Raw genomic sequence first — 17,575 nt, 5'->3', positions numbered from 1 at the left:
AGCTGAGCAAGATATTAAACAACAGCGGGGATAAAACTGCGCCTTCCGGAACCTCAGGTGTTTGTCTGAATTTTCCCGATGAAATTCAACTTTGTGCACAGTAAAAATCCCTGCCCTGTAAGAACTCAGTGGTCCACGCTGCAAAGTATTCGCGTAATCGAATTTCCTGCATCCTCTCTTTTAAAATGGGGTATTCCGCATGATCGTATGCTCTAGAAACGCCTAATGTAGCTAGAGCCGCACATTGTTTGTGGTAACGTGCCAACTGAATTCGGCTCTCTAGCTCGACGTGAGGGCACCAGATTGACATCCCTGACCTAAATCCAATTTGGCATAGGCTCAACAATTCTCTTGTGGTCACAAATTAATTCGTATACGTGCATGTAATAATCTTTCTATTAACTTTACAAAATTTGATGTTAGAGAAATAGGCCGAATATTGTCTAGTACGTACCCTTTGCTTTGATCTTTAAGCAGTGGAATCAGCTTCGCGATTCTCCACGCAGGAGGGATCCATGCATATTGTATAGAATAATTTACGGCATGTAGCAAAACGTTTGCAGGGACGTTAAACAAAGTTTTAAGAATATTGGTAGTGAGTCCATCGGGACCTGGGGCTGCAGTTGGTAAACATGAAACAAGTAGGACAATTCTGACAAGAAAATCTCTTCTAAACCTTCTATTGTGCCCTGTCTCTGAGGAGAGGTGGGAAGACAGGTCGCGAATCGGGTCTCCAGATCTCTCGTAATTACATCTAGAGAGACAGCTTTTTCACATGTAGTTAAAGCTACGGACTCCAGGGTATAGGGACGCGGAATAATTTTTTGGGATATTAAAGACTGAAACAACGCACTTTTATTGTTTGATTTTGAAAGAAATTCAAAATCACAGACATTGTAATAATCTTTTGCCTGACATACCGCTATTTTACATGTTCCACTAATAACTTTATAGTTGTTCCAGTTTATAGGAGACTGGGCGGCCTGGGGCACAGCTGGAAACATCCGAAGGTCCTGGCAAAGGATGAGTCGACTGCTAACAGAACAACTTGTTTATTATAGCATCGCAAAAGAGCGGCCGGTCAGGTCGACCGAAGTGGAGAGACGGGAGACCGCGTTACTCGACGGAAGAAATCGGAGCCTCCCTCGGCGTCCGTGGGCTGCTGCTTTTATACTCTCGGAGTCGAGGGCAAGAAGGAACGGCTCGGGATGAGGCGCACGTGACGGCGCCGCACATCCGCCGGGCCGGCGCCGGTCAGACCTCCTCGCTTCCCAGTTGGGGAGCTCCTCTCCCGGCTGCCACGCTTTGACAAGCGTAGGCACGCACACACACACACACACACGCACACGCACACACATACACACACACACCCGAAGACACGTGGCATTGAAACATGTCTGGACGCGCTTGGGAGGAAGCGTTGCGGCAGCGCTGAACTGGGCCAAAATGTCCGCCGCTTTGAACGAAGCCCCGGCGTCCGTTGCATCCGCGCCGGCTATACCGCGCGTCGGAGGCGAAACGTAACACACTCCAAGCACAACAGGGAAATGATCACTGTTTGTCCCAACATCCACCATTTCCCATGAGGATATCGAAAGACCTGGACCAGAAAATGTAAGATCCAGCAAATATCTAAACTGTCCGCGAAGAAATGTAACCGAACCGGAATTCTGACATAAAAATTATTCATTATTGCTCCGTCCCATTGACGCTTTCCACACTAGTCTGATCTGGATCACCGTATGATACATGATGTGAGTTAAAGCCTCCATCCTATACAGTTTATTTACCGCAGTTTACCAGAACTAAGCCTAGTGGGCATGTATCCTGCACACCCGAAGGAAAGTATATATTAACCAACCAGAAATGCCTATTGCCAGAGAGATAATTTATACCGCTAGCATTTCACATTCTGGAGACATCAGCTGTAATTATATATTTGCCCTATCTCAATACTTGCTTGAGACCAGAATTAACTAGCCCCCACCTTTACAAAGGCGATCTAGGCGAAACAACCTACAATTACGCAAACAAAATATTTTTTTTTTTCAAAAGATAAGCAAGTTTCTTGCAGTGAAATAACAACTAGACAAATCTAGAAAGAACCCTGTACCTTGTACTTGGTTGTCAAGTTTGCTATCCTCTTCCTCAATTCTGTGTCCATGCTTGTAGTACCGGCGCTTTCAGTAGTGGCCCTTGCACCCAGGACATGACAGCGGTTTGGTTGAGACCAGTGACTTGCCTTAGCGACGAGCATTATGCCGCATGGCTATATAGAGTGTTAGAATATGTCCTCGTAAATGGGATTGAAATATATTCTGAACTATAGGGGTATATGCCCTGACGTCTACAATGTCACCATATTGTCGTACAGTCAGCACGGTTACAGGCTATGCGTTATCTAAATCCGCTTATTGTTTATTTGAGTGCCTGCCAACAACTCCAGCAGCACGGTGGAAGCTGCGAATTTGACTACGAAATGGCGTACGTGGCATCATATGAATACTTCCTGTACGGAATGCTACGGCGAGTTCATTTCCATCAGCAATAAGTGTCCGGTGCTCATTTAGCAAGGCGGACTCGTAATGTACGGCCACTTCGTGAGCAAGCAAGCTATAGGGTTCACGTCTAAACACTGAGGCAATAATCTGCATTTATTCGAAATTAAAGCTCGTGATTACTCAAACCATACAATGCACTTAAGAGTAATTTTGGTAACATCTCTTTGACGATATTCGTACCGAAAATCCTGGCAAAATGCTATTGGCGTTCTACGTACCATTTTCTCAGGTAGAAGGAGAGAGAAGTCAACATAAAACAGTTTACACACATTCACATGCACTTGTGCGTCTATCGTGCATCATCCACGGAACACTGTATTGTCGAATTCGCAATCTTGCCAGCTTTGATTGGCCCAGCGGGTTGCTACTGCTTCTCTGATCGGCCAAAAGCGCCACCATCACACACTTGACAAGATGCCAGAATTTGACATTGTCCAAAATAGCTTCCCACAATCGTATATATAAGTAGCTGATATCAAAAGCTGTGTAAGAATCGTCATTAGCATCGCTGATTATAAAGTTTCACTCAATAAATAAATAAATAAATAAATAAATAAATAAATATATATATATATATATATATATATATATATATATATATATATATATATATATATATATATATATATATATATATATATATATATATATATATATATATATATATATATATATATATATATAGCAGCATTAGCGTCACGTTTATAAATCGTAGAATTGACCCAGTCGGTGCTCGGAATACGTACACACATCCGCGCCAGTTTCAAGATGTTCTGAATCGGCCAAGAAAATTTATCCTCCATCGAAATAAATAATGAATAACCTTAACATCGGGATTACACGTAGCTTTGTCCTAGGCTGCTCAAGGAACGAGCGATAAGAACATAACTGCAGGAACCGAGGTGCTCGAAGTTGCTCCCGAAAGATACCCCATTTTGAGGGGAAATTATTTACAAGTGTTATGTCCTTCTTTTTCCATATTTCCAAAGCGCATCATTTTCTCTCTTCACGGGATGGGCGGTGAGTTTCTTAACGAGCGACCCTTACTCTTTGGCACGAACATTATTAAGCGAGTTTACCGTCGCAAGTGTATGGCTGCGTTCAACAAATACAATGCGGAACGAAGCGGAATGTGTTCACCTCTGTATCATTGCCCCGTCCCGATTTGCCACCATTTGAAAACATGTGGGCAAGAAAATGTATCGGGGGTGGAGAGGGAGGAGACAGAAACAGCTGTTGAGCTGCCAAAAATTGCATGCTTGCGCAGCATTCCTTTGCTGAACAGCACATGCACTGCAAACGCGTTCGCAAAAAAAAAAAAAAGAAAAGAAAGCACGCTAGCGATTGCAGCGCCAAGATTTTTTTGGTGTGCAGAATAAAAACTAGTGACAAAACTTGGGCCAATTCACTGAAACTTTCAGCAGCCACCGTCATCGCGCACACTCTTTGCTGCTATTGCATTTTTTTCGCGCTCGCTGCGCACCAGCGCGGCCAATGGTCGCATTACCTATCGTCGTTGTGGACGGGGTCGAGGGTATCGCGTAGTAGCGAGGCGCTTTTCTATCATGGCGAATCCGAGGAAATTCAGCGAGAAGATCGCTTTGCACAACCAGAAACAAGCTGAAGAAACGGCGGCGTTCGAGCAGATCATGCGGGAAGTGATGGGGGCAACCCGAGTAAGTGTCCGTTGTCATTCAATGCTGTGCAGTGCGGCGTCTCTGCGGCGCGCCACAACAAAACGGTCGCTGGAGCCTCACGGTGCGACCACGAAGAAAACATCGCGGACGGACGACCGTTTTCTTTTGCCTTGGACATCGATCAGCGCCCCTGTGTATTGTAGTTGGTGCATCCACGCGTTTGGAGCGTTCCGCAGTGCCCTGGCGCGCTTATGTGAAACCGTTTACCGGACTTGATCGTTCCTATGATACGCGTCTGATCGCAGGCGCTCTGCTGTCGCTGAAATGTATTGCTTACGAACCAGTTGGATCGCGCGCTGACGTTTCAACGCTCGTGTGCCGCACGGACCAACATCCCGGCCGCTCGCATTACCCCAAACGAAGCGGCGGTACGCTAAATTCAAGCGAGACGCTCCGAGGTGTCTGCGCGGCTGGCCCCCTTACAAAAACAGATCAATAGATACCCAGCAGCACACCACTTTTTCCAACGATTGCGTTGCGGGGAGAAAGGGGGGAAGCGACCTCGGTAAACTCCGTACGCGCGCTTTGTTTTCGCCTCCTGTGGTGCTTGCGAGTCCGTACAAAACGCGATGTTCGTCCGTGTACGGCTGTCCTGGACGAGCTTTCCGCGTGTATCGTTGACAGCCGCCCGTGATAACAGCTGCGCGCGATGACCCGTCTTATCCCCGTGTGCGCCGCGAGCCCCTCTCTAGCGAGCAGCACCTACCCAACGTTTGGCACAGGCCGGAATTTATGAGCACTCAGTACGTGCATGCTACCGTGATTGCGCTACGTAGTACTCTCTCTCGGACGCGGCATCTTATTCGCAGCGACCGCTGCCAGGCATGAACCGTTGTCGTGACTCTGGGCTGGTTACGTAACACTGAGCTCGAGCGGCATCGCTGCCGCATGTATTGTTTTGGAGGGAAACGCAATCGCGAACGCTGCTGCATTTCGTGCCTCGTGCGAAGCGTGCCGTATCGGAAATGCGAGTACCGCCGGCCGCCGCTGTCTGTTTAATCGCATGACGCACGCGCGCCTCAAACCACAAATCCTGTGGTTGCAGCGGCCGGCCATTCAACGAAATCTTGGGAGGCGAGCCACTCTTCTGATGGGGAATTCCGTGAACGCTGGTTATTCGCAGCGCTCCGTTGCGCGTATCAGCTGCGCAGACGCCGATGTTGTTTCTGATGTTCGTGCGGTGCGCATGCTGTAGACAGAACGGTGATTGCTGCCATAAATGCTAGCGCACTCACTGTTCACTGTAATAGTCCATTTTGACAGCTGTGATACAAACCGGAACTGAGACAGTAGCACTGCTCGCAGTTTGATTCACAAGAGTCCGCTACTTTTGAATGTCTCGCAGCGTGCGCGGTGCCTTGCGCGTTTCCTTTGTGAGCCTCACTTTACTTGATCGCTTTACCTTGATCAGATTGCTTGACAGACCGAGCCAACTTAACGCGCGGCAAAAAAAAAAAAAAAAAAAGAAAGATTGTTTGACAGCCCGAGCTAACATAACTCTCAGCAAAAGAAAGATGGCGGTTACATTGGACTCAAAGAAACCAGCCTAAGTTATGCACAGGTGTTTTTGAGGCTGCTCACAATAAAATATTGGGGGTGACAGGACAGCAGCTGCCATATGTGAGTAGTTGCAGTTCAGCTTGTGCCTCCTCCTTCTTCCCTTCTGAATTTCTTGTCAAATTATATGAAGGTATTTACAGCGTACATGAGGGATGTTATTTTGCCCTTTTTTGAACTGCCATTATACATGTTTACTTTAACAAAAAAAAAAAACAAGAAAACATACTCTGTTTTTATTCATGCCCGAACATTTCTCCAAGCAGTTCGCTTTATTATGGTGGAATGCTTCTATTTTCTGGGGAAATTCTGTGGAGACCTTGACCTTAATTGTTGATCATACTTTTTGTTATCATTTCATTTCCCCATATGAGTAACATATTTAATTTGATTTACTTCCACTGACATGATTTTCAAGTCTTTATCTATACTACTTGCCATAATCTATGGCAGCTTTTGGTATTCCTATGCCATATTCATCAACATTGTTGTTCTTTGCAAGCTGTGTTGCAGCATTGTATTATATTGCAGATTGATGTTTTGTGATGCTTATAATGATCAGCATGGCTCATACGCATGATAGTTAGTACTGCCTCCCCCCAAAAGAAGAGAAGGAAGGCAAGGCAGCACAACATATACATGAGTATATTTGGAGACCACACAGCTCTATGATATTTAAATTTGAGACAGCAAGGGAGACAAAATAACACTGAAAGCATGGTCTTCCATGACACTGCCTTTGCGTACATTCATTTGTATTGTTTCTGGGCCTAGACAATACTGTCTGAAGATCACTGAAGTTCATAGTAAAGTTTTAGCTCATTGAGGAAGTAATTGTGTTGACGAGATCACTTGGGCGTTTCTGGTACTTCGCTTTATTTTGCTCGCTCCAAATTGTTCTGCTGGTGTTGGTAGGGCATTGAATGCGCTTTAGCTGCAGTGTGGTGCAACAAAGTTAAGTTGTACTGGGTGCTTTCACTTTTTCTTCAAAATTAACCTTTTGAATCTGTAACCAGTTGCCCGCACCTGGTTGAAATTTCAAATGTCGCTCACAAAGCTGCTTAAAGCGTGTATATGGTATTGACATATGGCTGTGTGGAATAAAAAACTTCAGTTTATGATGGAAGATTTAAGTTGTAAAGTACAGCATCCGCTAGTGAGTGGACTTCCGTATGTCTGTGTTATTTCAATTCCAGTGTGCTGGAATGATGAGGCCTTTAAAGCAGGCTGCAGCTTGCAAAAATGGCTGTAGAACACAAAGATACAAACTACTTTATTTATCATTTCTTTGTAGATGTGATCGGGACATGCTAACGTTCTTTTGATAGAGGTTTAGTTTGCATAGAGGTAGAAAAGTGTAATTGCCGTTTTTTTTTTCTTTCACAATGCACTTATGTCCATGTAAATAAAGAAAAAGGAATGTTGCAGAGCTACAGTGGGGATCTCCTCATCTAAGTCTAAAGGTCAAGGGTGAGCAGACTGCGAAGCAGAGAAGCGATGCTGCATGCACATATGCTTCACTCGTAGTGAGTCAGATGATATATTAAATTTCTGGGGCTTATGTACAGGTGCTTGAAAATACAATATTTCAAAGGTTTATACGAGCAGCTTGTTTGTGAAAGCCAGCACATTTTGCATGTTTTGTATGAGCATTATTAATTTGAAACTATAACAGGAAAACCTTCCTGATAGCAAACCATTTGGGGCTATGCTGAATGTTTAATAAATGAGAGCTTTGTGACAAGTGCAGCTGCTCCACTGCCTTACTTCCACATGCAATGTAGCTCCTAATTGAATTGCCAGCTAACATTACAACTTAATTTCTAGGCCACTGGAGCGAGTTCTTTGGGTGCTGGTGTCACATATCTTAGTTTTGCATTGATGCTGTTCCAAGGGTAATAATCTGAGAGGGTCTGTGTTTTCTGTATAATAGAATGTCACAGTATGTGAAGCAGGGTGTGCAACTGAGACATAGTCGGTCGCAGACTAAAAAGAGTGCATAGACAAGTGCAGCTGAAAGGTAGTTTGTGTGTGGGCTTTAATTCTCCTGCTTGTGCACACACCCTCTTTGAGCATCAGGGTGGCACGAACCTCTCTTGCTTGATTGATTGAAAACATCTTTATTTGCTGAATATTTGTTGGAACTCGTGGGTGGGCCGCCTAGTCCAGTAGCCCACTAGTCTGCACTGGCCCTCCCCACCAGCCAGTGCTGATGGTCAGGATCATCGCTGAGCAGAATAGCTTCCCACTGCTTTTCTGAGGGATTTGGAATCGGGTCAACTATGGGATTAAATTGACATGCCCACACCATGTGGTAGAGGTTAGCTACCTCTCCACAGTGTGGGCATTGCGGAGAGTATAGTGTAGCGTACCACTGGTGTAACTTAGCTGGCGTTGGGTATGTATTGGTTTGTAGTCTCCTAAGGGTGTTCTCTTCTAACTTATTGAGGGATTTATGTGGTGTTGGGTACTCCTTCCTGGTTGTTCTGTATGGTGCGAGGTTGTCAGCATACACTGCTATAGCAATTACGTCGCAGCACCCTTTAAGGTCATCAGAGGGAGATGCCTGGTATAGAAGAGCTCGGGCATGCCTGTGAGCGGCTTCGTTTTCTCCTGGTAGTTCCAGGTGATTTGGAAACCACATGACTGAGGCTTGGCTGGGTGGATGCTTAATCAGCAATGACAACCCTGACCTGTGAATTAATTCATTATTGAAGTTGCGACAGGCGTTCTGGGAGCCAGTGAGCACATCAGCGTTGGTGTTAGACGCTATAGCTAATGCAATGTCTGCTTCCTCTGCGTGAGTGGGGTTGGATGTTTTCATCGCAGTTCACCATTGATCCTGAGGGAGTTTAGACCACAATAGTCATCACTCCATTCTTTGGTCCTGCGGCGTCCACATAAAGAGTGTCAGGTTGCTCGTCCCATTTCTTCTGCAGGCCTTCCCCTCTTGCTTTTCTCCTTTCGATGTTATATACGGCATGCATGTTCTGCGGAATGGAGTACACGTTGATGCGTCTCCTCACATCACGTGGTATCTCTTCCCTTTGGTCTATCGTATAGGGCAGATTAATCTTTTCGAGCAGATCTTTACCTGGTTTTGTGAGTGCGAGCCTATTGAGTTGTGAGAGGCATTGTGCCTCCCACATCTCTTTGAGGGTATTATGTACTCCTAGAGCCATGAGCTTTGCCGTTGGCGTGGAGTTTGGTAGCCCCAGTGCTGTCTTGTAGGCTTTCCTGATCAGTGTCTCGAACTTTTCAATTTCCGACCTGGAGAGGTTAAGGAATGCCGTCCCATACATTATCCAAGAGATTAAGAAAGCTTGCACTAAGCGGATAGCGTCCCTTTCTTTCATGCCATGGTGCTTATTTCTGATACAAAGTATCATCCAGAGGATTTGCTCGGTGGATGTTATAAGCTTCTTCATAGGGGTGGTGTTCTGTCGACCGTGCGGGATATACAGCCCTAGGATCTTGATCTCCGCGGGTTTCGGTACCGAGTAGTTGTCTATATACACCGTGATGTTCTGCGCCAGGGGTGTCCTCGGTTTCTTCAGGATGAGCAACTCGGACTTTTCTGGCGTACACTGGAGGCCTCTCTCCCTGGCGTACCAGTCCACCGTGTCTGCTGCTGCTTGAAGACGCTCCTCGATCTTGGCGTCACTGCCCGAGTTGCACCATACAGTGATATCATCCGCATACAATGTGTGTTTGATACCCGGGATTTCGGAGAGAAGGCCTGGGAGATCTTTCATAGCCAAATTGAACAAAAGGGGTGACAATCGCCCCTTGCGGAGTTCCTCTCGGGCCTAGAGTGATGGGATCTGATTTTAATCCACCGAAGTTTATAGTGGCTTGCCTTGCTGATAAGAAGTTTTTGATATAGTTGTAGGTTCGGACGCCACAGTTGGTGTCGGCGAGGCTTTGCAGAATATTTTTATGCAGAACGTTATCAAGTGCTCCTTTCAAATCAAGTGCCAGGATGGCCCTTGTCTGTGACTTGGGAGGTGTCTCAAGGAGGTCTTTGTACAGGTGCAAAAGGGTGTCCTGCGTCAATAGGTGAGGGCAAAAGCCGAATTCAATGTTAGGTTAGGAGGTTGTTCTCATCTAAGTATCTACTGAGTCTCTTGTTGATGACCCTCTCTATGAGTTTCCCCAAACACGAGATCAGCGATATCGGTCTTAGATTATCCAGTTTAAGGGGTTTTTTCGGCTTCGGAATGAACCGAACCTCGGCCGTTTTCCAGGATATTGGTAGAGTTCCTGTAAGCCCAATGCTGCTCGTTGAAGCATTCCACCAGCGAGGTGATAGTGTCATCGCTGAGGTTAAATAAGAGCTTTGCTGTTTTTTGGTCTGGACCTGGAGCTGCATTTTTTCTCATGGCCGCAATTTCCGGTTTGATTTCTTCTTTCGTGAGTAGGATGTCCAGCTTGGCATTCGGCAGCCCAGAATACTCCGGATGTTCCACGACTTGGGCCGTGCACAGATACCTGGTCTTGAGCTTTTCCCGCAAGTCTGTGTCCATACCCGGGATGGTGTGTACAATCTTCGTGAGCCTGTCTTTAGTGGCCGACTTGCTGCTGCTGGGGTCGATTAGGACACGCAGGAGCTTCCAAGTCTTTGACACACCTAGCTTCCCCTGAATACCATCGCAGAGCGTATTCCAGTTCTGTCTGGCCAAGGATATGGCGTAGGATTCTACCTTTTTGTTTATCTCCTCTATTTTTTTCTTGAGTTTGCGGTTAAGCTGTTGTCTTCGCCATCTCTTTGTCAATGAGCGTCTTGCTTCCCATAAATGTAGAAGGTGCGGATCGACCGCTGGGCAATCTTCTGTCGTGCAGACCTCTTTTGTAAAGGCTTTCCAAGTTTGCACCTCACCCTTAACCCATTCCTCTAGGTCTGTAATCGGGTTTGCAGTATATGCCTGGGCCTGTCTCCACCTGTCCCAGTTCGTAATTCTTGATGAGAGAGTGCTTTATGCAACAGGCTGTATTCGATTAGCAATACTGACAAGATCTGTTGCTGAGCCCTGTTGCATGGCTGTTGTAGAGCTGGGGCCGTATAACGTAAAACTATTCCATTCGGACTTTATTTCAATTTCCTGATGTCAAATTTACATAACCACTGACGCAAGCATCATGTGGTGACTCGTACCTTTTCTTTAACAGCCTGTTATATTATAGCGCTCCTAATGTTTAAACATTCGGAGCTGTAAAGGCTACTGTCCCCCTTAGTTTGCAAGGTGTTGGAGCAGCAAAAACTCTGCAGGGGCCAGCCCGTTATGTGACCTGACGGCAGGTCTGGTCCCATGCGTAGTGGCTTTGAAACCTTTGACGGAGAGCAAACGAACTCCGTGGCTGGCGAGGGATTAGTTTGGCCTTCCATGGTGTGTCTATTGGTGACATGAGCGGCTTGGTGGTACATTACCTTGCTTATGGGTGGGAAAATTTAGTTTCCCGTAAGTGATGTAAGGGTAATTGCTTTATTTTTTCACAATTCCTCTTCAGTCTTGCATGCATGCATATGTGCTTGTGCTGCGAGTGTAACTGTTGTGTGTTCGCCGTTTACTGCTCAACCAGTGTAGTGCTCCCACGGGTGTATCACAATCTGTCTGTAAAATTTTGAGGGAACTGAGTGTAATTTGTAATCTTTCTCCTCCTTGTTGTTAACATCAGTGATTAGGAAAAACTTTGTTTAGTTTTAAAGGCCAACTTCAAGGAAATTTTACTTTGTCTTAGTGGATATACTGTTGTAGCAACCTTGTAATCCTATCAGGCTAACCATTTATTTTTCACATTAGCAGCCTTTAAATAGCATCTAAGCAGACAATGCATGCATTTGGTGGTTAGTCAATATGACTTAAATTTCAGCACATCACCTTCGAGATTTCTCAGCTTGGTGTGAGTAGCTGCAGGCACCGTCTAATCTATGAGGTTATGTTAAGGAGCTGCGCTGGTCTCAACGCTCTGGGTCATGCCTCAGTTCTGATGACTGGTAATGGGGCTATTTCTTTTTTCGGTTTCCGGTGTCAAAACTTATTTTTGCTATCTTTTTTTCCCTACACTTGTATTTGAAACGTAAAGTTTGCACTGAGGCTGCTGTATACCTACACTATCTGTAACCGGGAGCAGCTTTAAAGGGGGGTGAGAGGAGGCAGCTGACTCCCTTCCTATGCATTGCCCCTCTTCTAGCACCATGTAGTGCAAAGTAATGGATTGCCATCATGCACTACAGTGGAAATGAAGAATCATGTTCTGTCCCCTCCGGCTCAACAGAAATATCCTGCTCCCACCCCTGCCTGTAACTTGGCTTTTTACACTGTCAAAAATTTCGTTGCAGTTGGCCCTAATGAGTTTCTGTAGTACCGGCAGCATTAACCCCTTTGAAATGATTTTTCATTGCGGGCAGTACCTTGGGGACATAATTTATTGGCAGATTCTACTGCCTCACTTTGTATATAGTAAGACCTAGGCATGGCTTTCATTACTTTGTATACAGCTCATCATTGTCCAAGCTAAAAAAAATTGGGCTGCAATGCATCCCCCACACACCCCCTTGTTGCTTTTGACCCACAAAACTGTGACAAAATCTTTAGATATGCTTCTCATCTGGCAGTTGCAAAAAATTTGTTTTCCTTTGTGGATATCTAGACTCGTTTGCCACATTAAAGTAGTGTGCTTTGCTTAGTCTGTTCTTTCTTGTCATGGAAAATGTTACTCATTGACCCTTTTTTTTACTCTTGCATCTTGAACAATGCTTATCCACCATTTGCTGTACTTAATGCATTCATACTGTGCTGAAATATGCATTCAACTTTTCTCTTTTTTTGTAAAGATTGTGTTCACTTTATAGACACTGAACTGTTTCATCCTTTTGACCAGAAGCTTTTGCAGATCCATACTTGTATGCAATTTCACCACATTATTGCCCAAAAAATATATTCAAGAATGTTTCACTATCATCAGTGATATTTCATGTGTGATTCTTAAAGACCACATGAATATTGGCATAGGGGGATCCACACGACGGTGTAATCATTCAATCAATTATGCGACATGGGTCGCTTTCAGTGACATCGAATCACTCGGTGGTTCAGTACCACAGAGTTTTAGTTCATTCAGACCATGGAATGAATTGATAGCTGTGCAAATCCATCCAACATGGTGCTGCCATCAACGTTCAGCTGCCTGCCATCTTAGCCTGGATGACCTCTACAGCTCTGCAAATATTGAAAGGCGATGCATTTGGACTAGGTGAAGTCCTTGTGTTTGGCTTTATGCTGTTGCTGTTGCTCTAAACTGTCAGCGCTTCTTGGCACCCCTCTGCAAGAATGAACTTGCAGATTGAAAAGTACTGTTCAGTTTTTTTTTGTTGTTGTTGTTGTCTTTAATGGAATTGCTATGGCATTTTGATACAGCATTCACTACTTTTAGCAATAAGCTTTTAAATGTAAAAAGAAGAAGGAAGGGAGGGGAGAAGGGAACAGAACTCCCTAATTTTCCATTCTAAAGTCCTTGTGAGATCCAGCCACTCACAAGAGATGTCATGTAGTCGTTATGTCAGAGATATATTGCTTCTGTATTATGTTGGTCTCTTCACTTCTAGGGTCAGAGATCTTGTGTTTGACTATATATATTAGTCCCTTGGTTTTGTGTTTTGTGAACATTATGATCTGTTTTTATCCTTGCAAAGCTTATGGAAGGGCAGTTATTTATTTCTCTTTATTTTGTTCTTGTTAAATTTTCAGAACAACCATGGGCAAGACAATATGGAGGGTTATGCAACTTCATATGACAGCTCTTACATCCAGCAAGCTGCCAATGTAAGCTGTTTTGCCACAACATTATTTTTGCATTGACACTTGTATCTGATATTGACAGGACACTACTACACTTTTGCTATCATTGCCAGATGGACAGATATATAATAGTGGTATTGTGTTTGGTTAGGGTAGTTATACCAGTTATGCTTTGGGCTATGTTTCAGGCACTGCTTTGTTTACGTCATTTACATATTCTGGTGGTGAAAGCTTATTTCTAGTTTCTCTTGTTGTATATGATGGGTGCGCTTCATGTGACATTGCAACTTGCCACATTTTATGCTCTGAGCTTTGTGAATATACTAAAAGTGCTTATTTGTTATGAATTTTGTTAGCATTTAAGTAACTGTTGCACGTTAAACAAGCACGAGCAAGGTTTGTCCAGCACCCCTACATTGTAATTTCAATTAGCAAAGCATAATAATAATAATAATAATAATAATCATCATCATCATCATCAGCCTACTTATGTCTACTGCAGGATGAAGGCCTCTCCCTGCGATCTCCAATTAGCTAAGCAACTCGCACCCTAATTGCTAATTGCTAAAACAGCTACTTTCCTTGTTCCTGCACTGTACATGGTGTACATTTATTTATTTATTTACTTACAAATACTGCTATCTCATTTAGAGACATAGCAGAGGTGGGTTACATGGCTTATGAACACACCATGTCAACCAACGTGGTTAGGCAGTTCTTTCTGAAATTGATTAGTCGGCAATGAACGCAGAGAACCATCTAAGTTATTCCATAATTCAACAGTGTGTGGAAAAAAAGAAAACTTGTAGCAATCTATTTTTGGAATGAAGGGATCGATGTTTAATGGGTGAGTACGTCGGGTTACTCCCGCAGTAGGTGTGGCTAGCGAGATAGGCGCTTCAATGTTGGTTGATCCATGTACGATTTTGTGCAGCAGGATTAGGCGGTCACATGTGCGACGAAACGACAACAGGTCCAGTGATAAAGCGTGTGCGTGGGATGACGGTGAAAACATACGGTCGTAACGGCCATAAATAAATCTAACAGCTTTTTTCTGAATGGATTCTAATTTGGAAATATCCTTTATGCGATAAGGCGACCACACTACAGAAGCATACTCTAAAACAGGTCTAATTAGTGATTTATAGGCCGTAAGCTTGCACTCTTTAGTGCCGTGTTTTAAAGTTAGTTTTAGGCACCCTAGTTTTTGCATCGCTTTAAAGCAGACTATATTGATGTGATTATGCCAACTAAGGTTAGTTGTGATAGCAAGTCCAAGGTATTTGAACTCGTTAACTTCGTTAATACTGTATCCTTGTGTGCTGTACGTAAATTTTAGGGGCTGTTTCTTATTAGTAAAAGACATTGCCACAGTCTTGCTGAAGTTAATGCTCATCTGCCATGTGTTACTCCAGTCTGAAAAGGATGAAAATACATTATTAAGCACTTCTTGATCACGAAGAGTAGAATGTTAGAATAGATCACACAATCATCTGCATAAAGACATATTTTCACTCGTGTGTTTCTGGCTACTTCAATAATGTCGTTAACAAAAATGATGAATAGGAGTGGCCCGAGAACTGAGCCCTGCGGCGCCCCTGACATGACCTGAGCTATAGAAGAGGTTTTGTAATTAAAAGTGACGGATTGGAATCGGAGGTGCAGGTAATCGGATATCCAGTCAATTAGTTTATTACCAGGAAAGATTGCAGCAAGTTTTAGAAGCAATTTTTTATCGCTTACCGTGTCAAATGCTTTTGAGTAGTTGACAAAGATGGCATCAAGCTGACCGCGGTTATTTAGTGATGAATACTGGTCGTCGCAGTGTTGTATTGATATGGTCAGTAGCAATAGCATAGGTCAGCATACTCACTCACGAGCACAATGACTCATGCTCTCTTTACATTCATTTCACACACTTAGTGAGTGATGAAAGGTGCGAGTTGTTGGAGTATGAATGGGAGTGAGTGCTGATGAATTTGAGTGGATGTGAAATATGAACGCAAGTGACTGGTGGCTAGTGTGAGTGGACGTGAGTATGTATGTGAGTGAGGCCCGGTGAGTGAGAGTGGATGCGAGTATGAGAGTGGCTGGATGCGGGTTAGTGTGAATGGAATTGCTGAATGCAAGTGGATGTTGGCGAGTGAGTGGGCAAAAGTAGGAATGTGAGTGAATGAGTGCAGGTGAGCTTGAGGGAGTACATAGGCCTGCGAAAATATTCGTGAGTGAATATGAGTCAATATTTGCTTATGCAGCTGGCCTATGGGCAATAGCATCCTTTTACACATCAAACAAGTACTGACCTAAAGTTTTATTTTTCATGTTTTTTGCTTTGTTAGATACCTGCTGAAGTCATAATAATGGCATGATGCATCAGTTTCTTGAGTATACAATTAGTCATTAACTGTGTCATCATTTATCATGAAGAGCTAAAGATGCACACCAAGTGCAGTGCAGCTGCGGAACAAAGCATGCCTTCTGTTTGTATCTGGAAGTTGGCTGTGGTGGTCATGTGGCATCACAAACTGCTGACGCTGGGCAAACAAAGCAACCCTCATCTTGGAGTACTAATCCTGGAGCTGCCAACACTGTGACTAAGGGCTTTGTCTTCATTAGGGTTAATAACGATCAGTTAGCCCGCTGCAGTTATTGAATGCCACACCATGAAAATGTTGTCAAAAGCTGGACATGCTCCACCAAATCAACCCTTCTGTCCATTTTACAGCAAAGCTGTTAAGGCAACAGTTTTTGTGTGGCAACAGTGAAACCTGCTGTCTGTTAAGGCCGCTGAGTGATGGCTTGGCTGGTAGAAACATGAATCAAACAACAGTCAGCAACGCAGCATGCATCAGAACCCTGATATTACTTTGAAACGTAATTATTGATGGTCTTAAAATAAAAGTTACCCTGCACATACCTCACTCGAATAAATCACTTCTTTGTATGGCTGATCTTACCCAGTAACCTGCAATTTTCGTTTCTCACATCATGTTTCGCCGGCTCCATGTCGGAGGTGAGCTAGGAGGTGCACAAATTGGTAAACATTTTGTGGCTGTCGCGTCTGGGCTTTTTGGCTAAGATCAATTTTAGTACCTGTTGTTATGAGTATGTTCATGCTGTACTGTTTCCTTCCTTTTTTAGATGGTTTCGTAGGAGAAACGTAGGTCTCTGTACAATGCTCAGATATAGTGAAGTGTTTGCAGTCTTTGCGAAGCATTTGCAGAGACCCTTGAGGCTGCCGATGGGTGTGAGAATTCTTATACAGCTTCGCTGTCTTTAATGTATCAGTTGCTCCGATTGGCATACATCTGTAAAGGATATTTTTATTCTGCTTCCCCTATATTTGACAACGGTTAAGCCTGGTCCTCTGCTTTAGCTTTTATAAAAGCATGAGGCACCCTTCCTGCCTTGTCTTCAGGGTTATCCCTTCATGTACTTATCACGCTCGGCTTTTGGTGATAGGTTCAGTGTGACCTGTTACCACTGCACATATCAGTGGTTTGTGAGGCTATGCTACAACCATTACCTGCGATTTATGGGATGCAGCCACCACTGCAATCACTGACGATTCCTACGATGCCACCAGGAGGCCCGATTTAAGCGCGAAGCCATGCTAAACTTGGTGCAAGATTTGAATACTTGGTGCAAGATTTGAACTAATACTTTGTTGTCCTCTTGATGCATTAAGGCTTGATCCCGTATTTAATAAGTGTATGGCCTTGCATCAAAGACAGGGAAAAAAAAATTGAGGCAGAAATTTGTGTCAGTACTCCTTTGAAGTTTGTTTTGCAAGGAAGTTGATTTTCTAAATTCATCAGTTTGCCTTAAATTACATGTACTAGACACAATCATTCTGTTTAGTGAAATTTACCTTGTTGCCTTTCTTTGGCATTCTGTTGGCCTTGGTGTAAAGATAGCAATGTTGGTATGATTTTTATCATTGTTTGTGTTAGCGGAAGGG

The 17,575-nt window shown here is 44.0% G+C and overlaps 1 protein-coding gene across 8 annotated transcripts in view; it reads left to right on the top strand.

The window, feature by feature from the left end:
* Positions 1 to 3,582: 3,582 nt before the first annotated feature.
* LOC126542247 (CREB-regulated transcription coactivator 1-like) overlaps positions 3,583 to 17,575 on the top strand; it is a 132,476-nt gene continuing 118,483 nt past the window's right edge. For 4 of the 8 annotated variants that reach the window (XM_050189231.3, XM_050189224.3, XM_050189230.3 and 1 more), the window contains exons 1-2: positions 4,023 to 4,237; positions 13,564 to 13,638. In XM_050189231.3, the coding sequence (XP_050045188.1) occupies positions 4,127 to 4,237; positions 13,564 to 13,638 (186 nt within the window). In that variant the 5' untranslated portion in view covers positions 4,023 to 4,126. Of the gene's footprint in view, positions 4,238 to 13,563; positions 13,639 to 17,575 lie in introns of all 8 variants that reach the window. The other 4 variants (XM_050189228.3, XM_050189226.3, XM_050189229.3 and 1 more) reach the window with 4 other exon arrangements.

This window comes from Dermacentor andersoni, chromosome 2 (genome assembly GCF_023375885.2).
Source record: "Dermacentor andersoni chromosome 2, qqDerAnde1_hic_scaffold, whole genome shotgun sequence".
NCBI lineage: Eukaryota > Metazoa > Arthropoda > Arachnida > Ixodida > Ixodidae > Dermacentor > Dermacentor andersoni.
The sequence above is the reverse complement of the archived record's forward strand: the minus strand, read 5'-3'. Positions and strand labels throughout refer to the sequence as shown.